General features: G+C 41.1%; 2 protein-coding genes across 2 annotated transcripts; one reads left to right on the forward strand and one right to left on the reverse strand.

Annotated features, from left to right (window-relative positions):
• Positions 1 to 1419: 1419 nt before the first annotated feature.
• Positions 1420 to 19139, forward strand: eppk1 (epiplakin 1). The gene is made up of 3 exons (XM_073483026.1): positions 1420 to 1479; positions 6208 to 6340; positions 6694 to 19139. Exon 3 carries the CDS (start codon positions 6708 to 6710, stop codon positions 18303 to 18305), a length of 11598 nt encoding a protein of 3865 aa, XP_073339127.1. The 5' UTR covers positions 1420 to 1479; positions 6208 to 6340; positions 6694 to 6707; the 3' UTR covers positions 18306 to 19139.
• A 39-nt stretch (positions 19140 to 19178) lies between these two features.
• On the reverse strand, positions 19179 to 25383 carry fbxl6 (F-box and leucine-rich repeat protein 6). The gene is made up of 10 exons (XM_073483027.1): positions 25325 to 25383; positions 23511 to 24112; positions 22704 to 22862; positions 22518 to 22581; positions 22188 to 22319; positions 21818 to 21925; positions 21620 to 21733; positions 20988 to 21219; positions 20402 to 20645; positions 19179 to 20258 (listed from the first exon to the last, which is right to left on the reverse strand). The coding sequence occupies exons 2-10, from the start codon at positions 24047 to 24049 to the stop codon at positions 20129 to 20131; spliced, it is 1722 nt and encodes a 573-aa protein (XP_073339128.1). The 5' UTR covers positions 24050 to 24112; positions 25325 to 25383; the 3' UTR covers positions 19179 to 20128.
• Between the last annotated feature and the right edge of the window lie 25 nt (positions 25384 to 25408).

Below are 25408 nucleotides of genomic sequence, written 5' to 3' on the forward strand. Positions count from 1 at the left end.
CTAGTCTCTACCAGCCTTAGCCAACATTTACACCTTAACTGACAATTAGTTTTGCCCTTTAAAGTATGAAACAACACTGTAAGCCTGGGCCTGGCCAGATGACGTCTTAAGCATGTATCAATCTGGTACGCAAAGATGTGTTCGTACACGTCACCCAAACCTCCCCCTACCTGCGAATTTCACAAATCCCCCCCCCCCCACTTCAGTTTGTGGTCTCCATATTCAACTCTAAAGACAGCATGTGGGGGGGGGGGGGGGAGACAGGTTATACTAACGAGAATTCGGCACAGGTGAGGAAATCACGTGATATCCAAAAATGGTTCGGCCTGATTGGGTATGAGGTTGTGTCATCAGGAAATAAATTAATCATCAGACTGGTTTAGACCTTTTAGTATACGTGTCATCATTCAAGTTGTTCTTGGCGCAACATTTTTATGTTGGAAACATGAGTGATACAGAGCTTCACTCTACTTTAATGAGATATGTCATGTCATTTACGATAAAGTTGCAGATAGCAAACTTCATTTATCTCAAATTATTTTACCATCATGGCCCTGAAAACACGACTCACAAGGACTGAAGAAGCTCACAAATTATTTCAATGAACCTTTTTGGAGAACAAACCTGTAGATGTAAAATGTATTACTTTATTGATTTTGAACATCATGTTCACCTGTTGTCACTTTCCCCAAGGCAACATGTGTTCAAACTGTTCCTACTTGCAAGTCAGTCATCAATCAATGTAAGAGTTCAATATCGTCACTACCGTGTGACTAATGTCTTTGCATCTGGTTTATGCGACCAGTAACAGCTGTTTTCCATTCAGGTTGTCTGTTTTGTGATGCAGGAGACTTTTTACTGTTGATGATACCCTCGGCCCGACTCCCCCGACCTGGTGAGTCTTTGCTAATCACGCTTGAAAACCTGCCAAACCTGAAGGAATTTCACACACAAAGACAAAAGCTCCCTTTAAACTCGGGGGCATCCGGCTCCGCTTGTCACAACCCGGCTGCTTAGATAAGGGAGATAATCATCACCGCTCACTTTCAGTATACTGTGAGGAGACAAATCATTTACTGTACATCGACATATATAGACAAAGAGAGTTCAAGAGAATCATCTTTAAGGATTATATTTGATCGTAGTTTTATAATCTGCACACTTACAGGACAGTTAGATAGGAATTAGCTCGCCGTTATTGTGTAAGAGCACAATAGACCAGTTTTGAGGAAGTCTAAAGGAATTCCTGGCATCCTGAGCACAGTGCAAAGAGATCTCCGGCCGTTACTCCCTCACAGGCTGGTTGGAGGAGGCTGTTCCTCAGGAGGGGAGGGACTTAACAGCTGGACCTGCTGTATATCTGACCGTGAGCACAGAGGAATACGTCTGAGATGTTGGGAACTCCCCAATATCTCTGATACCAGCTGAGACCGACTGCAGACCAGCGCTGAAGAGACTGGGACTTTCCAGAAACTTCAGGTAAGAGATTTTTTTTTAATTTTATTTGTTTCTAAGCTTTAAAAGAAAAGAACCAAAGAAAGGCTCATTCTTTTAGTGGAGGTGTTATAACCACATTTTTAAAACTGTGGCTTGTTTGCTTTTGTGTGGCTCATGTAGAGGAGATAATGGTGTGAAAGCCAGAAGTGAAGAATTAACTCTGTCCTGCTGCACTGTCAGCCCACACCCTTCTGATAAAAAGGGAAAGCAAACATTCCTCACTGATTACCTTTGACCGCACTTGTAAAAATAACGTTTTGCACAAAGTAGACCTCACAAGCCTTGTGACAAGTCTGAACACAGTGTCTACATCATCCCCAGAGGCTTTTGTCTCACATAATGACGAGCATATATTTCCACAGGTGCTGAAACTATTACCTAACTCTACACGATACTCCATTACCTCATTCATTCCAGTTTTGATAGCACTTTCTAATAACAACCATTAATAAAAGGTGCATATAGTTAATCAAACTTTAGTTAATGTTTCTTTCACTGTTAACAAACAGTGAAACATTCATTAAGTCAGCTGCCAGCCAAACAACCGACTACTTATATCAGCAAAAACAATGGTGACAAGGCTCATTAAGATTACAGATAAGGTATTGATTACACAGATTTTGGACATCCTCTACGAAAGCCCTAAACGATGATCAGTCAAACATATTAGTTCCTCCGTTTTCCCGTGATAACAGGTTACATTTTGTCAAGATCAAAAGTTATTTGTGTCATTATCAAGGACTAACAAATGTTGTTTTCCTGTTTCTTGTTAATCTCATGAAAATGACCTCTTTATCTCGGGAAACAAACATTTGTAATTCTGTGATAACAGCATAAATGACTCCTAATCTCGAGAAAACAAATAAGATATAACTTGTTATCAATATTAAAGTAATGTAACTTGATTACTTTGTTACTTTTGGATTACCTCAATACCAAACATATGCCAATTGATGATGATTGAGGTTGATGATCATTCTGAATTAAAGTCCTGTTAGTATCTCATTTTTTACTGAATGTATTTGTAATCCAAATACATCTGTTTTTATTGTAACTGTAACAGAATACAGTTACCTTTCTTTGTATCCAAATTACGTAATCCCGTTACATGTTTTCTGTTATGCCCATCGTTCATGATGGAATAGTGGCAACAGAAAGACAACCACATATCCTTGTGGAAAGCCCTGTTAAGCAATGGTAAAGGTTCATAAACATTAGCTGTGACTTAAATTAACCATAACTGCACCATTTATTGATGACGGTTGTTATAAAGCGTTACCCAGTTTTTCGACTGCTGAAATTGTGTCAAGAATGCACCGCAGTGTCAGTGATGATGCAATGAGCCATGCGTACTGTAGGTGGTGAGGTGATTTGCAGGTGATTTGCATTGTGCTGTTAATCTTGTTCTTCAACTTGTTTTACTTCGAGGCACAAAGGCAGCGGCTTCACTGGGTTGTTCAGCTGTTAAATCTGAACATTTAGACAGATTCTTGGCGAAGTTGAAGCAAACGAGTAACTCATTCTGACAAGCAGGCGTGAAGCTAATGTGCCTTAAAGACTTGTCGAAGCCAGGATGCCTTCGATGACAACGTTTCACTTTCTTCAGTAAATCAATGTCAGTGGACCAGTTTTAAAAAAGAAAAGTTATTAGACGTTTATGTAATGAAACATCAGGTCAAATTGGATTTGCTTTGCTGGCTGGAAGAATGAATGAAAACCCTGATGTTTCACTGACTTGTTGATGGACAGGAAAGGGATCCTTAATTATTTTGAGGACAATATTTTGTTGTTTAACATGATAGTAAATGATATATCTTTGGATTTTGGACTGTTGGTTGGACAGAAGTATTCTGAAGTAGATGGGGACTTGTTTTAAAAACATAAAAAAAACAACATAAAATGGTTTCATACTGCTTGTCCAGCGTAATCCAAGTCTCCGGAAGCCCAGAAATCCCAAATTAATTTGAAAAGACGTTATTTACAGCCTTGACACGCAGATGAGCTCATGCACCCACTACAGTGAAGACTTCAGCTTGAAAAAGGGTGTAAATAACAAATTTTCAAATCAATCTCGGGGCTTCTGGGGACTTGGATTACACCAGACGAGTTGTATGGAGCTTTTATATGTTAAGTTTTCTCAAGACTCAATTTTAATCTTTGGCTGAACTTTTTCTTTAATGGCTTTACTTCATGGCATGTGTCCAATCAGCTAGTGTTGTGGGCAGAACACTGAGTGATGACTGCAGATAGAAATTGGCAGCTGCATCAGAGCCACAGTAGTGCATTTTTAAACTCATGTATTTTCTCTCAACTGGACAAATTCTCTCAACAAAACACACAATTACAATATGGGAAAAATCCTGAATACCAGATCAGATAATGTGTCTGTAATGGTGCTATACTGGTCTGCATTAGAGTCAGAGGTGGTTCTTATATTCTCCCCCCTTATATATTATGTAGATGGGAGGGACATCAGAGATTAGTTTCCTAGTACTGAGTCTCCTTCAGGGTAAAATGAATTTGACAAAGTACTAACTGCACCCTGAGAACAGGAAACGCTACAGTATGTTAACACTGTCGTAACTCTTCAACTTTAAACAGATCATGTATGAGCCTTTACGACATGATAAGCAAATCATACGGTGCAATAAATGTAAATTGAATGTGCATCATCTTTAAAAACATTTACAAAGCGGGTGTCAGTCTCAAACAGCAGAGATACTGCTGCACCGCCTGACTGCTGCTGTTGTACAAATAGAAAAGCTTCAGTCACCTTACACGAGAAGAAGTTTGTGTTACTTGGCCTGTAGCTGCTCATAACCACGTTGTTGTAACTGCAACATCGTGACCTCGCTGGCTTTGCATTGCATGTCGTTAAAAACAGTACACACCTTCAGTCCACTCAGATTAGAGAGCAGTATTTTTAACTACATGGTACTCACATATTATTGTGAAAAAATGCTTGTATGGCAGCTGGTGATTAATTACATCACCACAGTAGCATATAGAAATAATCATGTGCAGAAAAGAGCCTTGTCTATGTTCCTGAACCCTCCACACCCATTTTTCTGAGAGTGATTGTATTCACTGCTACTGCAGAGTATTACGTCATCTATCACATAAAACACAGGCACTAACCTATCAACACAAGGGGTGGAAAACGCCTCAGGTTTATAGAAAGCAGCATTCTCCTTACCAATTATTTTTATGTGGTGGCTTTTCAGTACTGGTTGTTCAAACTTTAATGTTATGGGGGGTTTTGTTAGTCTTATACAATACTGTATCTTCGAAATTTCTACTGATTTCAACCTTTTTTATTCATAGGATCCAAATCAGATAAACTTCTTAAGAACATACAAAAAGATACTACCACTGTTTAATTTTAAGCCACCGACAAGGGCCAAACAGCAAAAATTGTCCCAAAAAATCCGTGTCGGCCTGGTGTGTCAGGGCCCTGAGGGTTTGTTAGTGTCTTTAAGCTCACTGATCTGGTTCACTTGCACTCTTCTTATTTCAAACAGGTGAGAAGTGATTGAAATACAGATATATTTTCATTACAAAAGGATGATAATTGATAATGGCACTTTGGCACCAACACTCTGCAGGGACTTTTTGTAATCGGCGGCGGTGATGGGGAGTGGAGGGGTGCGTATTTATAGCAGCATGGACGTCTGCATGCATGTCTTTTTGCTGTTGGATAGATGTGACCAGCTGATGAGAACAGCAGATATCTTGACTGACAGCCCCAGAAAATAATGCATGAGAGGAGTGACTGACAGGATAGTATGAGAAATAAACTACAGGTCTGAACATGTGAAAGAACACTGACTGAACATTTGCTTTATTAACACCATTTCAGCTGCAGCAGGCAGCTTTGTCAAGCTGTGACACACCAACTGTACACTACCTGCTCTGAACTAAACGGCAGACTGACAAAGTTATTGACTAGCTGGATTTGAGAATAGGGTTAAGAATTGCATAATGTTTGTGTTTCCATGCCAGTTGTTACAACACTGGGTATCTGGCTGTTCCAGTTTTGAAGCATTACATTGTTTCATGCCAAAGCAAATAAATGATGATGTTTGAGAAACTCGTCCATGAACTGGCCGAGAGTTCATTTATAATCTTAACAGGGACAAGATGAAATTAAAAGAAACATTTAGCTTAAATTACAATCATTTTTATCTATGTGCACCATGTACTAATGCATAAATGGTGTATAAAAAAAGGACTATTGTCACTTGGACTGTGCATTCAAAACATATTTACATTAAGGTGCTTAAATTCTAACAGGGATGTGAACAAAGGCCTCAGTTGAAATGTAATTACATTTCCTGTAAAGTACTTTTTAAGTTTTTTAAATATTTAACTGAATCAAAAATATTAACGTGTTATATTTATGTCTTAGACAGTCCCTCTTTTATAGCTGTGCAAAAGGAAGCCTGTACTGTCAAATTGGAAACACTTGAAAAAATCATCTGTATTGGATTAAGTGTACCATATACACCGTCAGTGTTGTATCAATAACATAACAGACATAATTATGTCTGTGTTGATTCTGGCTGGAGTTTAAAGTAAATGAACCAAAATACACAGGAGTAATAAAGACTTAGAGTGCACGATAAAAAAAGAAATATAAAACAATCACAGGATCAAATAATAAACGATAACAATATAATAAAACACACTTTGCTTGCCTTATCTCCACAGGAACAGTGTTTCAAAGCACCAGGACTCTGACCATAAAATCCAGGGTATCTTTGGTCTTTATCGCCCTTATCCTGGACGGTGAGAAGCATCCGAAGACCTGAGGCCACCGACAGACTCATAAGGAAGCTAAAAGGTTTGATATAAAGTTGGATGATGCACCATGTACTGTAAAAGTTATCTTACTCCAAATCGTGAACACCATATTAGTCTTTGCCAAAAATACATTTAGACTTTCGCTTCTACTAAAGACTAGAAATAACTATAAATACAGTACAAAATGCACATATTTAGCCAAACAATACAATAGAGTGGTAACTGAGTGCATTTTGTGATTGTAAGGCATTGCGTATAATTTCAACACAATGCAGTTTCTTAATAAGAATCTCCATATCTACAAATTTGTGGTGGACATATGGATATATTTTACTAACAGACAATGCATGCAATATTTTAAACAATTTAAGCTAATGTTTCTGTGTCACACAGCTCTTTAGGTCAAGATGGGTCAAGAGGTGGAGCAGAATGGCCACACAGAAGTCCACAAACCTGTGGCTGGCATATTTCTGGAGAAGACAAAGGAGAAGATAACAATATACCAAGCCATGAAAAAACGTCTTCTCAAGCCAGGAACAGCATTAGCAATGCTTGAGGCGCAAGCAGCCACAATGGGCATCATAGACCCGATAAACAATCGAATACTTCCTGTTGCAGATGCTGTTAAAGAGGGAATAGTTGGACCAGAGATGAAAGAGAAACTCCTCACAGCAGAGAAAGCTGTCAGTGGCTATGTAGACCCCTACACTAACCAAATGGTGTCTGTATTCCAAGCTATGCAGAAAGATTTAGTTCCAAGAGATTATGGGTTGAGGCTGCTTGAGGCACAGATAGCCACACAAGGCCTGTTTGATCCTGTGGAGAAGATAAATCTCTCAGTTGAATCTGCGATTCAAAAGGGCTACTATGAAAAAGGTTTCCTAGATAACCAGGTGTCTGAGCTTAGAGTGTTCTACAATCCAAGCTCACAAGAAAATCTCAACTACCAAGACCTCCTTGAGAAATGCACTGTGGAGCCTGACACAGGCCTGCTGCTCCTTCCTGTTTGCGTCACCTTTAAAGGTCTACGAAGAGGGGTTTCCTCCACTGAACTCCTTGAATCAAAGATCATTGACAAAGAAACATATGATGACCTACAGAAGGGAAAAACCACAACACAGGATGTGATGTTGATGGAAACAGTGAAAGAATACCTTGAGGGCAAAGGCAGTATTGCAGGCATTGCTGTACTTTCATCAGATCAGAGGATGAGCATTTATGCAGCCATGAAGAAAGGCATACTGATGCCTGGAACAGCTCTTGTTCTACTGGAGGCACAAGCTGCGACTGGGTTCATGATTGATCCTGTTGAAAATAAAAAGTTCTCTGTGGACGAAGCCATTAAGCACAAACTTTTTGGCCCAGAATATCATGCAAAACTGCTTTCTGCTGAGCGGGCAGTCACTGGATACAAAGACCCATACACAGGTGAAACTATATCCCTGTTTCAAGCACTGTCAAAAGACCTCATCGTCAAGGAACACGGGATCCGCCTACTTGAGGCGCAAATCGCTACAGGTGGAATAATAGACCCAATCAACAGTCACAGACTCCCCACAGAAGTGGCCTTCAAGAGAGGCTATTTTGATGAAAAATTTAACACAATACTCGAGGATTCAGGGGATGACACGAAAGGGTTTTTTGATCCGAACACAGAAGAGAATCTAACTTATCTTCAGCTGATGGAAAGGTGTGTCACAGATCCCATCACTGGACTGTGCCTCCTGCCTCTCCTTGAGAAGTCAGACAGGCTGAATTTTAACTTCATTGATCACCAAACTAAAATGGCCTTCAAAAAGGAGATGGTGAAAGTGACATGTGGGAAGTACATGGGGATGACAGTATCTCTGTGGGAACTCCTCATGTCAGAATACTTCGATGAGCACCAGAGGACAGACATAATTCAAAAATACAGAGAAGGGAAGCTCAATATCAAGACAATCATCACAATGGTTCTGGAAGTCATAGAAAAGACTGTGAAAACAACAAATGTTGTTTTTGAAGGCATCAGAGAAACTGTCACAGCCAAACAGCTAGTGGATGCAGATATCATCAGTAAGGAGGTTCTGGAGGATCTGGAAAAGGGGAAAATAACAGTGAAGGAAGTGATTGAAGATGAAAATATAAACGTGTACCTACAGGGGAAAGACAGCATTGCAGGTATCCTGCTGCCTGATTCTCAAATCATGACCATTTACCAGGCAAAACAAAAAGGAAAGCTGATGCCAGGAACTGCTCTTATTCTACTGGAGGCACAGGCAGCAACAGGGTTCATCATTGACCCGATTGGTAACAGAAAGTTTTCAGTGGATGATGCTGTCAAAGCAAAGATTGTGGGGACTGATGTCTGTCAAAAGCTGCGCTCAGCAGAGAAAGCTGTTACTGGGTACAAAGATCCATACAACGGTAAAACAATCTCTTTGTTCCAAGCCATGCAAAAAGATCTCATCATAAAAGACCACGGAATTCGACTTCTGGAGGCACAAATTGCCACTGGTGGGATCATTGACCCAGTGAACAGCCATCGCATTCCTGTCCATGTGGCCTATAAGAGGGGATACTTCAATGAGGAAATGAATCAGATCCTGAATGATCCAAGTGATGATACCAAAGGATTCTTTGACCCCAACAACCACGAGAACCTGACATACCTGCAACTCATGGCGAGATGTGTCACAGATCCCAGTACAGGTCTGTGCCTCTTGCCACTCAAAAGCAAAGACAAGAAAATAAACATAGATGATAATATGAGAGAAGTGTTCAAAACAACAACAGTTACTGTTAAGTATGGCAGGTTCAAGGGCAAGCACACAACACTGTGGGATATCATCAATTCAGAGTATCTGTCTGAGGACAAAAGACAGGAGTTCTTCAAGCTCTTCAAGTCAAGGAAAATCACCATCGAGCAACTCATTGTCACCATCATAGAGATCATTGAGAGCAAAGAGATTAAAAAGCAAGCAGGGCTGAACTTTGAAGGTCTCAGAGGAAATATCTCAGTTGTGGACCTGTTGGAGCTGGAAATTGTGGATGAAAAAACATACAGCAGCTTGGTCGAGGGAAAGATGACAAGCAATGATGTGATGAAGATGGACAATGTGAGAGCCTACCTACAAGGAAAAAGTTGTGTGGCAGGGGTGATACTGCAACCCTCCAATCAGAAGCTGAGCATCTATGAGGCACAGAGAATTGGCATTCTCACACCTGGGACTGCCCTTTGCCTCCTTGAAGCACAAGCAGCCACAGGGTTCATTGTTGATCCTCTGAATAACAAAAAACTCACAGTGGAACAAGCTCTCAAAGAAAAGGTCATTTGTCCACAGATGTATGAAAAGCTCTTGTCTGCGGAGAGGGCCGTCACTGGTTACAGAGATCCATACACTGATCAAAAGATCTCACTTTTCCAAGCTTTGAAAAAGGATCTTATCGTCAAGCAGCATGGCATCCGTTTACTTGAGGCCCAGATTGCTACAGGTGGTATCATTGATCCCTTGAAGTGTCTTCACTTGCCTCTTGAGGTTGCATACAGAAAAGGCTATTTTGACACAGATCTTAATCAAATCCTGTCCGACCCAAGTGATGACACAAAGGGCTTTTTTGACCCAAACACACAAGACAATCTGACATACATGGAGATGTTGAGTAGATGTGTCAAAGATTCGGAAACGGGACTGTTTCTCCTGCCAATGAATGACACACGAAAAGCTACAGGAACAAAGTCAAAAGTGTACACCGACACAGAGATAAAGCAGTGTTTTGAAAAGACAACTGTGAGCATCTCTGCAGGACGCTTCTCGGGAAAATCAGTTTCCCTCTGGGACTTGATTCATTCTGGGTACTTCACTGAAGAACAGAGGTTTGAATTCACTGACAAATACAGAACACGGAAGATTACCATAGAAACCATAATCACATCAGTGATTTCCACCATTGACAAACTGGAGGAGATTGAAAATCTCAAAATGGTAATGGGACTGCGAAATCCTGTCTCTGCACAACAACTACTGGATTCAGACATCATTGATGCAAAAACATTCCAACAGGTGAAAGAAGGAAAACTCACTCTTGAAGCAGTCACCCAACAGGAACCTGTGAGAGGCTACCTGAAGGGAACCGGAAGCATCGCTGGAATTAAGGTTTATCCATCCAAAGAAGTAATGAGCATATATGAAGCAAAAAAGAAAGATCTTCTGACACCTGGCATTGCCCTTGAACTGCTTGAAGCGCAGGCTGCAACAGGATGGATCATTGATCCTATCAAAAACAAGCTCTATGCTGTTGACGAGGCAGCAAAGGAGAAAGTAATTGGAGCAGATGTCCATGAGCAACTTCTCTCAGCTGAACGGGCTGTGACTGGCTATCAAGATCCATTCACAGATACAACAATATCCCTGTTTGAAGCCATGAACGAAGAGCTGATTCAACGAAGCGATGGCATTCGTCTTCTTGAAGTACAGATAGCAACTGGAGGAATAATTGACCCGAATCAAAGCCACAGACTACCTGTTCATGTTGCGATGAAAAAGGGTTGTCTCGATGAAGAAACAAGCAAAATTCTGCTGAACCCCACGGATGATGCAAAGGGATACTTTGACCCAAATACCAAAGAAAACCTCTCTTACCTCCAGCTCATAAAGCGGTGTGAGAAAGATCCTGAAACTGGGCTACTACTTCTACCCCTGCATGGAGAGGAATCCCACGAATTTCACACAGATGAGAAAATAGAGCTTGACTTCAAAAACACAAGTATTGCCATGAATGTAGGAAAATTTAAAAACAAAGAGGTGACATTGTGGGAAGTGTTGCTCTCTGAATACATATCAGAACAAAAAAGGGGCCAGCTCATACAACAGTACAAGACAGGGACCATGAAAATAGAGGAGATCATTGAAATACTCACTGTAATCATTACAGAGGTGTCATCCAAACAAAGAAAGTTCAAAGGACTAAGAAAGCAGGTCTCAGCCAGTGAGTTGTATGAGTCAAAGATTATCTCAAAGGAACTTTTCACACAGATTATTCAAGGGCAAGTGACTGAAGACAATGTTAACAAAATGGAATCGATTCAACAGTTCCTTGGAGCAACAAACTCCATAGCAGGTGTGAGAGTTGAATCTACAAAGAAAGTAATGAGCATCTATGAAGCCAGAACCAAAGGTCTGCTGACCCCTGGCACATCTCTTGTGCTGCTGGAGGCCCAAGCTGCCACTGGCTTTGTCATCGACCCAGTGAACAACAAGAAACTTTCTGTAGAGGAAGCTGTGGCTCAAGGAGTAGTGGGCACTGAGTGGAAAAAGAAACTGCTTTCAGCAGAAAGAGCAGTTACAGGATACAAAGATCCCTACACTGGAAACACAATTTCTCTGTTCCAGGCCTTGAAAAAAGATCTAATTGTCAAAGATCATGGAATTCGTCTCCTTGAAGCTCAGATTGCCACAGGAGGTATAATTGATCCAGTGTACAGTCACAGAGTGCCTGTACAGGTGGCATATCAAAGAGGTTACTTTGATGAGGGAATGAACCAGATTCTGTCTGACGCTGATGATGACACCAAGGGCTTCTTTGATCCAAACACTCAAGAGAACCTCACCTATCTCCAGCTGGTTGAGAGGTGCGTCACAGATCCCATCACAGGCCTTAACTTGCTGTCCATTGTGAAGAAAGGAGAGTTTTACTTCTTTGTTGATGAGGCAACAAAACTCATTCTGAAATCTACAACAACAACCAAAGCAGGAGGGAAATACAGAGGAACAACAGTGTCTCTGTGGGATCTGCTCTACTCCAAATACATCACAGAGGAAAAGAGGAGAGAGCTTGTGCAGCAGTTCAAGTCTGGATCAATCACAATTGAACGCTTTTTGGAGATCATCCTGACAATCATTCAGAAGCAGACCACAACAACCTCAGCGTCATCAATCGTCACATGCCAACCACCAGAAACAAAAGTGGACGGCAGCACAACAAAAACCACCATCACCACTACAACCACAGAGACAAGTGAAGTTAAAAATTTCCATGGAATCAGAAAGGATGTCACTGCTACCGAGTTGCTTGAATCAAAAATCATCGATGCGGACCTCTACAAAGATATTAGCGCTGGAAAAGTCACTGTGATAGAAGTAAGCGAAATGGACTCAGTACGTAAGTACTTAGAGGGAACTAACTGCATCGCAGGGGTGTACCTGCAGTCCACTGAAGAGACGATGAGTATCTATGAAGCCAAAAGAAAAGGCCTGCTGACTCCTGGTACATCTCTTGTGCTGCTGGAGGCCCAAGCTGCCACTGGCTTTGTCATCGACCCAGTGAACAACAAGAAACTTTCTGTAGAGGAAGCTGTGGCTCAAGGAGTAGTGGGCACCGAGTGGAAAAACAAACTGCTATCAGCAGAAAGAGCAGTTACAGGGTACAAAGATCACTACACTGGAAACACAATTTCCTTGTTCCAGGCCTTGAAAAAAGATCTAATTGTCAAAGATCATGGAATTCGTCTCCTTGAAGCTCAAATTGCCACAGGAGGTATAATTGATCCAGTGTACAGTCACAGAGTGCCTGTACAGGTGGCATATCAAAGAGGTTACTTTGATGAGGAAATGAACCAGATTCTGTCTGACCCTGATGATGACACCAAGGGCTTCTTTGACCCCAACACTCAAGAGAACCTCACCTATCTCCAGCTGGTTGAGAGGTGCGTCACAGATCCCATCACAGGCCTTAGTCTACTAGTGATCGTAAAGAAAGGAGAGTTTTACTTCTTTGTTGATGAGGCAACAAAACTCATTCTGAAATCTACAACAACAACCAAAGCAGGAGGGAAGTATCAAGGAACAACAGTTTATCTGTGGGATCTGCTCTACTCCAAACACATCACAGAGGAGAAGAGGAGAGAGCTTGTGCAGCAGTTCAAGTCTGGATCAATCACAATTGAACGCTTTTTGGAAATCATCCTGACAATCATTCAGAAGCAGACCACAACAACCTCAGCGTCATCAATCGTCACATGCCAACCACCAGAAACAAAAGTGGACAGCAGCACAACAAAAACCACCATCACCACTACAACCACAGAGACAAGTGAAGTTAAAAATTTCCATGGAATCAGAAAGGATGTCACTGCTACCGAGTTGCTTGAATCAAAAATCATTGATGCAGACCTCTACAAAGATCTTAGTGCTGGAAAAGTCACGGTGACAGAAGTAAGTGAAATGGGCTCAGTACGTAAGTACTTAGAGGGAACTAACTGCATTGCAGGGGTGTACCTGCAGTCCACCGATGAGACAATGAGCATCTATGAAGCCAAAAGAAAAGGCCTGCTGACTCCTGGTACTTCTCTGGTTCTGCTGGAGGCCCAAGCAGCCACTGGCTTTGTCATCGACCCAGTGAACAACAAGAAACTTTCTGTAGAGGAAGCTGTGGCTCAAAAGGTAGTGGGCACCGAGTGGAAAAACAAACTGCTATCAGCAGAAAGAGCAGTTACAGGATACAAAGATCACTACACTGGAAACATCATTTCTTTGTTCCAGGCCATGACAAAAGATCTAATTGTCAAAGATCATGGAATTCGTCTCCTTGAAGCTCAAATTGCCACAGGAGGTATAATTGATCCAGTGTACAGTCACAGAGTGCCTGTACAGGTGGCATATCAAAGAGGTTACTTTGATGAGGAAATGAACCAGATTCTGTCTGACCCTGATGATGACACCAAGGGCTTCTTTGATCCAAACACTAAAGAGAACCTCACCTATCTCCAGCTGGTTGAGAGGTGCGTCACAGATCCCATCACAGGCCTTAGTCTACTGGTGATCGTAAAGAAAGGAGAGTTTTACTTCTTTGTTGATGAGGCAACAAAACTCATTCTGAAATCTACAACAACAACCAAAGCAGGAGGGAAGTATCAAGGAACAACAGTTTCTCTGTGGGATCTGCTCTACTCCAAACATATCACAGAGGAGAAGAGGAGAGAGCTTGTGCAGCAGTTCAAGTCTGGATCAATCACAATTGAACGCTTTTTGGAAATCATCCTGACAATCATACAGAAGCAGACCACAACAACCTCAGCGTCATCAATCGTCACATGCCACCAACCAGAAACAAAAGTGGACAGCAGCACAACAAAAACTACCATCACCACTACAACCATAGAGACAAGTGAAGTTAAAAATTTCCATGGAATCAGAAAGGATGTCTCCGCTACTGAGTTGCTTGAATCAAAAATCATTGATGCGGACCTCTACAAAGATCTTAGTGCTGGAAAAGTCACGGTGACAGAAGTAAGTGAAATGGACTCAGTACGTAAGTACTTAGAGGGAACTAACTGCATCGCAGGGGTGTACCTGCAGTCCACCAACAAGACAATGAGCATCTATCAAGCCCAACGCAAAGGCCTGCTGACTCCTGGTACTTCTCTGGTTCTGCTGGAGGCCCAAGCAGCCACTGGCTTTGTCATCGACCCAGTGAACAACAAGAAACTTTCTGTAGAGGAAGCTGTGGCTCAAGGAGTAGTGGGCACTGAGTGGAAAAACAAACTGCTATCAGCAGAAAGAGCAGTTACAGGGTACAAAGATCACTACACTGGAAACACAATTTCCTTGTTCCAGGCCATGACAAAAGATCTAATTGTCAAAGATCATGGAATTCGTCTCCTTGAAGCTCAAATTGCCACAGGAGGTATAATTGATCCAGTGTACAGTCACAGAGTGCCTGTACAGGTGGCATATCAAAGAGGTTACTTTGATGAGGGAATGAACCAGATTCTGTCTGACCCTGATGATGACACCAAGGGCTTCTTTGACCCCAACACTCAAGAGAACCTCACCTATCTCCAGCTGGTTGAGAGGTGCGTCACAGATCCCATCACAGGCCTTAGTCTACTGGTCATCGTAAAGAAAGGAGAGTCTTATTTCTTTGTTGATGAGGCAACAAAACTCATTCTGAAATCTACAACAACAACCAAAGCAGGAGGGAAATACCAAGGAACAACAGTTTCTCTGTGGGATCTGCTCTACTCCAAACACATCACAGAGGAAAAGAGGAGAGAGCTTGTGCAGCAGTTCAAGTCTGGATCAATCACAATTGAATGCTTTTTGGAGATCATCCTGACAATCATTCAGAAGCAGACCACAACAACCTCAGTGTCATCAGTAGTCACATGCCAACCACCAGAAACAAAAGTGGACAGCAGCACAACAAAAACCACCATCACCACTACAACCACAGAGACAAGTGAAGTTAAAAATTTCCATGGAATCAGAAAGGATGTCACTGCTACCGAGCTGCTTGAATCAAAAATCATCGATGCGGACCTCTACAAAGATCTTAGTGCTGGAAAAGTCACTGTGACAGAAGTAAGTGAAATGGACTCAGTACGTAAGTACTTAGAGGGAACTAACTGCATTGCAGGGGTGTACCTGCAGTCCACCAATGAGACAATGAGCATCTATGAAGCCAAAAGCAAAGGCCTGCTGACTCCTGGTACGTCTCTGGTTCTGCTGGAGGCCCAAGCGGCCACTGGCTTTGTCATCGACCCAGTGAACAACAAGAAACTTTCTGTAGAGGAAGCTGTGGCTCAAGGAGTAGTGGGCACTGAGTGGAAAAACAAACTGCTCTCAGCAGAAAGAGCAGTTACAGGGTACAAAGATCACTACACTGGAAACACAATTTCTTTGTTCCAGGCCATGACAAAAGATCTAATTGTCAAAGATCATGGAATTCGTCTCCTTGAAGCTCAAATTGCCACAGGAGGTATAATTGATCCAGTATACAGTCACAGGGTGCCTGTACAGGTGGCATATCAAAGAGGTTACTTTGATGAGGAAATGAACCAGATTCTGTCTGACCCTGATGATGACACCAAGGGCTTCTTTGACCCCAACACTCAAGAGAACCTCACCTATCTCCAGCTGGTTGAGAGGTGCGTCACAGATCCCATCACAGGCCTAAGTCTACTGGTGATCGTAAAGAAAGGAGAGTTTTACTTCTTTGTTGATGAGGCAACAAAACTCATTCTGAAATCTACAACAACAACCAAAGCAGGAGGGAAGTATCAAGGAACAACAGTTTCTCTGTGGGATCTGCTCTACTCCAAACACATCACAGAGGAGAAGAGGAGAGAGCTTGTACAGCAGTACAAGTCTGGATCAATCACAATTGAACGCTTTTTGGAAATCATCCTGACAATCATTCAGAAGCAGACCACAACAACCACAACAACAACAACCATCACCACTACAACCACAGAGACAAGTGAAGGTAATAAATTCCATGGAATCAGAAAGGATGTCACCGCTACTGAGCTGCTTGAATCAAAAATCATCGATGCAGACCTCTACAAAGATCTTAGTGCTGGAAAAGTCACTGTTACGGAAGTAAGTGAAATGGACTCAGTACGTAAGTACTTAGAGGGAACTAACTGCATCGCAGGGGTGTACCTGCAGTCCACCGAAGAAACGATGAGTATCTATGATGCGAAAAGCAAAGGCCTGCTGACTCCTGGTACTTCTCTGGTTCTGCTGGAGGCCCAAGCGGCCACTGGCTTTGTCATCGACCCAGTGAACAACAAGAAACTTTCTGTAGAGGAAGCTGTGGCTCATAGGGTAGTTGGCAGTGAGTGGAAAAACAAACTGCTCTCAGCAGAAAGAGCAGTTACAGGATACAAAGATCACTACACTGGAAACATCATTTCCTTGTTCCAGGCCATGACAAAAGATCTAATTGTCAAAGATCATGGAATTCGTCTCCTTGAAGCTCAAATTGCCACAGGAGGTATAATTGATCCAGTGTACAGTCACAGAGTGCCTGTACAGGTGGCATATCAAAGAGGTTACTTTGATGAGGAAATGAACCAGATTCTGTCTGACCCTGATGATGACACCAAGGGCTTCTTTGACCCCAACACTCAAGAGAACCTCACCTATCTCCAGCTGGTTGAGAGGTGCGTCACAGATCCCATCACAGGCCTTAGTCTACTGGTGATCATAAAGAAAGGAGAATTTTACTTCTTTGTTGATGAGGCAACAAAACTCATTCTGAAATCTACAACAACAACCAAAGCAGGAGGGAAGTATCAAGGAACAACAGTTTCTCTGTGGGATCTGCTCTACTCCAAACACATCACAGAGGAGAAGAGGAGAGAGCTTGTGCAGCAGTTCAAGTCTGGATCAATCACAATTGAACGCTTTTTGGAAATCATCCTGACAATCATTCAGAAGCAGACCACCACCACCACCACAACAACAACAACCATCACCACTACAACCACAGAGACAAGTGAAGGTAAAAATTTCCATGGAATCAGAAAGGATGTCACCGCTACCGAGCTGCTTGAATCAAAAATCATTGATGCGGACCTCTACAAAGATCTTAGTGCTGGAAAAGTCACTGTGACAGAAGTAAGTGAAATGGACTCAGTACGTAAGTACTTAGAGGGAACTAACTGCATCGCAGGGGTGTACCTGCAGTCCACCGAAGAGACGATGAGTATCTATGAAGCCAAAAGCAAAGGTCTGCTGACTCCTGGTACTTCTCTGGTTCTGCTGGAGGCCCAAGCGGCCACTGGCTTTGTCATCGACCCAGTGAATAACAAAAAACTTTCTGTCGAGGAAGCTGTGGCTCATAGGGTAGTTGGCAGTGAGTGGAAAAACAAACTGCTATCAGCAGAAAGAGCAGTTACAGGATACAAAGATCACTACACTGGAAACATAATTTCCTTGTTCCAGGCCTTGACAAAAGATCTGATTGTCAAAGATCATGGAATTCGCCTCCTTGAAGCTCAAATTGCCACAGGAGGTATAATTGATCCAGTGTACAGTCACAGAGTGCCTGTACAGGTGGCATATCAAAGAGGTTACTTTGATGAGGAAATGAACCAGATTCTGTCTGACGCTGATGATGACACCAAGGGCTTCTTTGACCCCAACACTCAAGAGAACCTCACCTATCTCCAGCTGGTTGAGAGGTGCATCACAGATCCCATCACAGGCCTTAGCTTACTGCCCCTGCACAAGCGATAGAAAGAAAACCCTTCCACGAGCTTTTATTCTTGCATTTTGCTTGATTTGTGAGGTTTTTTGTTTACCTAAGTCGCAGTTAGTATTATTTTGTCTGTTGTTCTTTTCAATGCATTTCAGGTAGTCCAAAAGAATATCTGGAGATAAAAATACATTCGTACTGTACCGTGCTGTCCTGTCTAGGCATGGTTGAAAAAAAGACCAAGAAAACTTTCTAGCCATTATAGAAATAGGTGTTTTGGTTCACCTTCATGTTACCATGAGCACAGTTAACCTTTTGAGCCAGCACACACGAAACCAGAGCAAGGGCACTGACTGTTTAATTTGGATAAGCTTCTAATAACCATATGATTCTACTAAGAGACTTTACCTGTGTTTAATATGTGCAATGTATGCTGTGAAACAGCCTTCTTGCTCTCATGAGTTAACATTGAAATGTACCATACATTTATCTGTGGTGTAGGTTGTTTTCTTGTTTCCAGTCCCTTTGTAATTATCCAATTCTGAGCTTCATTGAATACATAATGTACATCGCAGTAAATGTGGTATAAACCATGTTGGACTTTTGGACTCAACTAATTGGGGTTCAGCCTATTTTTACCTGACCTGTAGACTGGAGTTAAAGTTGATTTACATTTACTGCTTTATAGCTTTTCTTACAAACCTCTGTTGCTTACTTACTATGCCAAATGTGAGTAGTGAATGTAGTTTTGCTGGGCCTGCCTTAAGCCAGCCCGGAAGCCAGCCATTTTTTTTTGCATTGTTGGATAACCTTTCTTGGTCTTTTTGTTTCATTGTACGGCTCAATAAATAAGAAAGATTTGAACAAATAATAAATCTTGGCTTCATTTCAACAATTTTGCTTAAACATATCAGACAGATCTTGATATATTTTAATTAACTCAGCACAACACATACTGTACATTAAATTCGAGGTTGAAGAGTCCTTGCATTGGTTGGAAAGAAATTAGAGCTCTTGAAACACCTATAATACTTCTAATCCAACAGACAAATAAAAGATAGTTTGTAGTTTCTAACAACAGCACAGCAAGACAGGCTCCATTTGGTCATTCTGTACATTTAGCCTGGTGGTACAGCACTCTCTAGTGGAAATAAACTATATTACCAACTTTATAGTGACATCTTGAACATTAAGTCTGGAATTATTGTAACTTGGTGTAAAAAAAAAGAGTCAAAAATTGCATTCAAGAAAGGCTGGTGTAGGTTTGTGAGGAGTTCATTTCCAAAAACAAATGAAAACATTCCTGAAATGAATAAACCAACACCAGTTTGACTGATATTACTTCAACTTCACAATAAACAAAAAGCATTTTATGAAAAGTTAAAATATCTGGGATATTGAGACAAACTTACAACAGCTTGATTGATACTGGTGATATGGTGTGCACAAACAAAATAAAAAAAAATAGGATTAGGCAAATTAATCAAAAAGGAGATAACTGTTTTTGCAAATGAACCCGTCATATCGACAGTGCTCTTACCGACATTAACAGCACCAACAGGTTTTCTCACTGTATTTCAAACCAGCTCTCATTTCAGCTCTCTATGAATAATAAAGACAGCCTTTGCATGAACTGTATGTTTTGTCTGAACAGTGTATATACAAAACAATATTTACAAAAGCACCAGAGGATAAAATATCCAAATTACTTAAACAACATTATCCACAAAGACTTTTAAGTGTTATGGTAGGCAACTGGACTGGCTTCTTCAGTTCTAAATAGTTGCAAAGAGGCATGTTTTAAGACATCTGTGTTTGCCTTGTAGTTCAGTTTATGATTTCTGGAGTCAAATGAATATGTGAACTAGTCCAATTTGTCCAACAGTTGGCGAATGTCTTCTTGGCCCCGGTAAATTCTCTTCAATCCTCTTGGAAGATAACGGCAGGATGACAGATTGAGGTAGCTAAGAGCAGTCATTTGGCCGATGAGAGACCTGCAAAATACAGTTCAGATAAAGACTTGTGAAATCATTTGAAAGATAAAAAATGTTTGTGCTGTCTCTCAAAAGGGTTGGCTCTTTGTGAATTGGATTATTCAGACCGGTAGAGTTATGAGGTAAAACTATACATTGAATACCTGAGGGCAGGTGGTGTGATCCTGGTCCCACTCAGGTTGAGTGAACGCAGGGTATCTGCCTCGGTTGCCTGAGCGAGGTGACTCATAGCGATCTCCAAGTCCTCCTTACTGAAGAGCTGATTTGCAAGGTCAAGTTGTTGCAGTGTTTGACACCATTTCTGGGTCACCATGTGAATCCCCGCCTTAGGAGATGACAGCCCAACACTGCTGCTGAAATACTGTCCCCAGAACAGACACTCAAGCTCTGCAAAAATCACACACAGAAGATGACGCAAGCACTGATTAATACATGGGTTTTTTCGAATGCAAATTCAGACAACTGATTATTCAAACACAGATGGGTGTTTCATTAGTACATTCAAAGCAATTCCTATACTTCTGTGTAGTTGCTCACTAAGTACAAAAAAATAAGTATTTCTACACCTCTAGTACATTTTCAGGCCATTGTGGATTAAATATGAAAATACCAAACTAAGCTTTTCATTATAGGCCCCAAATACACATACAAATACAATACATTTTAAAACAAACTTATATGAAATTGACCAAAGTTACCCAAAGTATAAATCATATAACTCAGCCCTACCAGGACAGGGTAGTGTTGCGAGACCAGATGGTGTGATTCGCGAACAGCCTCGCAGGTCCAGCACCCGCAGCCTTGTGGAGCCAAAGAGAATTTCCCACAAATCTTTGTCGGTCATGTAGGAATAAGACGTGGTAGCGATACAAAGCTCCTCCAGTAATGGGAAGCCTAACACTGAATCAGCGGCATTACGCATTGTCTTATGCAGAGGTCGGACATTCAGCATCCGGAAGGTCTGATGAAAAGTACAACAGGCGTAGATTTAAGTTTCATGGACACGGTAAGTCATTACACACTGACACACAACATGGAAAGGGCTAATGTATCACTGACAGCTGATTATTTCCTCAAAAATGCCTGTTTGGACTATTTGGCCTATTTTGTCAGAGATTAAGGTGGCATTTTCAAATGTCTCATTTTGCAATCAATTAATCGATTCATAGTTCAGCTCTTGTAGAATGAAGAATTAGAGCTGAAAAATTAATTATTTTTGATGACCAGTTTCTTAATTTATTTAGCAGCATAATTAAGGCAGACACATGAACATAAAATTACATTTGTAAGTCACATTACATTTTTTATAAAGGAACAATAATCACACTGGCAAAGAGCTCGGAAATATTTGATTTTTTTACCTTGAGTTTAGGGCATGCCGTCTGTAGAGCCTGGATGCAAACAGGAAGTTCACAGTCTTTACTGTTGAGCTTTGTGTTGACCTCTAACAGCTCCAAATCAGGACAGCATCCCCTCTGGCAAAACAAATTCAATATTTGATCAGGCTGTGTGTTATGAATACATTAAAAGAACCAATGGAGAAAAAAGAGGGGGCTTACGGTGATGGCAGTCAGAAATCTGTCATTCTTTAGACCATGAGTGAACAAAAATTGCTTGATTTGGCTCCCATGATTTTCGAGGTACTCCAGGAGTCCCTCAACCTGAAACTAGAGCAAAAACATGTTTCCTACAAATCTACAATTCTATATGTAACCAAGCAGGTTGACAATGAAATCTGCTGGGTACTGATAACTGTGTCTGGTGTATCAAATTGGACTGTTTGTCTAACTGTTGGATTTTTGCCTTTGCTTTTATTGTCCTGTGTACAGAGACCACTAATGCAAAACAGTAGCTGCTCTCATTGGAAACATCTTGTATAAATCAAATTTTCTACAAGGAATGTTAATGAGCTGGTTGAAGGCGTTGTACCTCTGAATACTGGAGATTTATACTCTGCAGAGCCCGGCTGTGCAGACCGAGGCATTGGAAGGCTGTAGCTGTCAGGCCCGTACAGTGGGAGAGTGTGAGGGAGCGAAGGTGAGGGCAGAACTGTGCAACAACCTAAATTTGATCACAACATAAAAAATGAAAAAATCATTAACCCAAAAGGAATAGAATAGAAATATCTGGCAATTTCTGATGAAAAACCCCCCCCAGAAACAATAAAAGGTCTACCAAAATTAATCGGCTAACCATTTCAGTTCAGTAGCTTATAAAACAATAGTTGAAAATGACAGATATCAGGTCTTGATGACTGACCTCGACTGCATAGCCAACATTCTTCGTCCAGTGATAGAGGGAGAAGTCTCGCAGCTGAGAGAATCTAAAAAACAAGAACTACAGTTTATTATTTCATTTTCACGTTGATACTGGTATTAAAAGTCCAAGACATCTAAGCACAAATTAAAAAACAGCTCACATGTTAAACATCTTCATTAAACTGACCTGTTCTGTGTCAGCCAATCAAAAGTTTCCTTAATCCTCTTCTCAGTTTTAGGTAGCTGGGTTTTCCCTGGTGCAATCCAGCAGTAACCTACAGTCACCTTACGCCACAGGACCGGACTGGAGGCAGCAGCGTTCCACAGACGACAGACTCTGCCCACCCTACATCAGAGGAGACATGGAGGAGAAAAAAACAAGAGATTTAGTTCAGTTTGGAATCTATGACACAGCACTGGTATCTCTATACAACAAAAATGGAGCTCAAACATTTAGTCAATTATAGATTAGCCAATCAACAGAAAATCTGAGACACTTTTGATATTCAATACATCATTTTTACACTAAAACATCAAAAACTCACTGAAATCAAATGAATATTTGCAGGTCGTCTGGGTTTTATCTGGTAGAGAACTGAATCTATTTGGCCTTTGGACTGTTTAGCAGCAGATGTAACTGCCTGTTCAGGGAAATTTTAAGATGTCACAAGCTCTGTCAAATTGTGATGGGCATTTTTCACAAATAAAAAAATAAATCTAATTAAGAAAATTAATGAAAAAAATAATAACAATCCTAATCATAATCATGATATTGTAAATGTTTACTGAATCATTTGTGATATAACAAGATCGATGTTATGAAAAGAAATGTGTAAACTTGTTCTACATTTACACAGACAAAACTCTTCCCATGTACTATTTCTTTTTACATAGTTTTGCAAAAATGTAAAACAACATGATCATGCGAAACTATAATATCCAGTTAAAGGTCGTTTTTTTTTAAGTCTTCACATATCAAATACGTGTTAATTACCTGCATAGAAATGGTACAGCACCATCCTGGACAACCACCATCTGAAAAATATTGATTAGCACCTCCTCTGGAAGACTTTGACCCCATCTGTGGTCTGTTGATGTCTGTGCCACGAACAAATTGGTGTCCTTTTTTTCCTCTGCAACTGGATTATTTACCAGTTTAGGCTTGGCAGCGGGTGTGTTTTTCTTCTTAATCTGGACAGCTTTCACTTTTCCTTTAGTTAGCTTCTTCTTCTTTTTGCTTCCCTTCTTTGGGGGAGTCCAGGCTGACTCACCATACTGAGAAGTAGTACTCGATATGACAAGAAGCATGTCTTCCCCTTGGTGGACAGTGTAGCCAAGCTGGGCAGGCCGGGAGACTCTGGCCTTTTTATGCTTCTTGGCTTTTGCATTAGTAGGCTTAACAGCTGTCCTCTTCCGAGACACCTTCTTTGGCTTTGGTCCATCTTCTGCTGGACCTAATGTATTTGATGTGCTTGGCGCGATGTCTTCTTTTCTTTCACTGTGGGCTAAAGCCTCTGCTTCAGAGGAATCCATCGTGTGCTGCTAACTTGTCTTTATTACGAGCTTCATTCCAAGAAAAACAGACATTGGCTGCATCTGAAAACCAGTATGGAGAAGAATGTCATTTACATAGTGAATGGGGAGAAATAAATACAGCAGAGTAGCTAAAAAGAAAAGTAAAAAGTTCAACATTAGGGTGCCACAGTAGCTCAGTTGGTAGAGCATTCACCCCATGTACAGAGACTGCGTCCTCGCTGCAGCGGCCCAGGGTTCAAGTCCTACCTTTGCTACATGTCATCCCCCCTCGCTTTCATCCCGTTACCTGTCATATCTCAAGCTGTCCTCTAATAAAGCCATTAAAAGGCCAAAAATCATATATCATTCTTCAATCTCACGTTGATGACACATAATGACTTAAAATACAGTTTCTGGGAGGTATACTGTAAATGACACACAAAAGCCAAGATTTCTCAGTGCAATACACCAGATTTCTTGGGTGTGCACTGGTACGTGATAAGCAGTCGATATACATTACTGATATCTAATTCGTTGTTGGACTAGATATCTGGCATATTTTGCAGGCAAACAACAGCAATTCAAATGGTAAAAAGTAACTAAGTAAATACATTTTTGATCTACATTATTTTTTACTTGGGTTTTTCTTTTATGCTATTATATGGTTCAACTCCTGTTGGATTATTCTACGTTAAACATAAATACCTAGAATAAAATATTATGAATGATGCACAATGGAAATGTTGTCAGTATTGAGGGTGAGCTGAAGGCTCAACGTGGGCAATGTTAGCTAGGTAAAGCCTTTAAGTATGTAGTGTCTATCAATTGTAAAGTTTTAAAATGAGACAAATTAACTTCCAACACACTATTTCCATCGTTTCCAAATGTGTTTTATATCTATGAAGCTGCCTGCTTCTCCATTGTTTGTAAACGGAAGACCAAGCCAGTCACATCCATCCATCCTAGTTGTTGCTGACTATTTTAAAGTGAGAAAAATGAACATGATACAGCAAATTTTCTGCGTTTTTTTAAAATATAAACTAGCAAACCATTCACCCATCACAGCACCAATGGCAACATAACAATGTTAGCTAACATTAAATGAACATTGGCTGCTCGGCTAAGCTAAGCTAAGCTTCTTGTGTTAACTTCCTCGTTAACACGCCGCCATGTAATGCAACATAACAGTCGCGTAGCGCTGTTGCTACGTTGACAACAAACACTATCGACAGAAAAACTTTCTCACAGTAAAAAAATGAGTATTTTGTACTTAGTGTTGCTACTTTACATTACCTGCTGCATCAACAAACAGCTAGCAACCTCCAGCCTGCTAGACCCACAATGCACTTCGCGTCCCCTCTGTGATTGGTGGAGCCC

The sequence above is a fragment of the Pagrus major genome, chromosome 16 (assembly GCF_040436345.1).
Source record: "Pagrus major chromosome 16, Pma_NU_1.0".
Lineage (NCBI taxonomy): Eukaryota > Metazoa > Chordata > Actinopteri > Spariformes > Sparidae > Pagrus > Pagrus major.

What these genes read in the sequence shown, in the direction of transcription:
- eppk1 (XM_073483026.1), top strand. Translation starts at nt 6,708, where the DNA reads ATGGGTCAAGAGGTGGAGCAGAATGGCCACACAGAAGTCCACAAACCT.
- fbxl6 (XM_073483027.1), bottom strand. Translation starts at nt 24,049, where the DNA reads ATGGATTCCTCTGAAGCAGAGGCTTTAGCCCACAGTGAAAGAAAAGAA. An exon ending in GATTGGCTGACACAGAACAG is followed by an intron (nt 22,582 to 22,703) that starts GTCAGTTTAATG and finishes CTTGTTTTTTAG; the next exon opens with ATTCTCTCAGCTGCGAGACT. An exon ending in CGGCATGCCCTAAACTCAAG is followed by an intron (nt 21,220 to 21,619) that starts GTAAAAAAATCA and finishes ACTTTTCATCAG; the next exon opens with ACCTTCCGGATGCTGAATGT.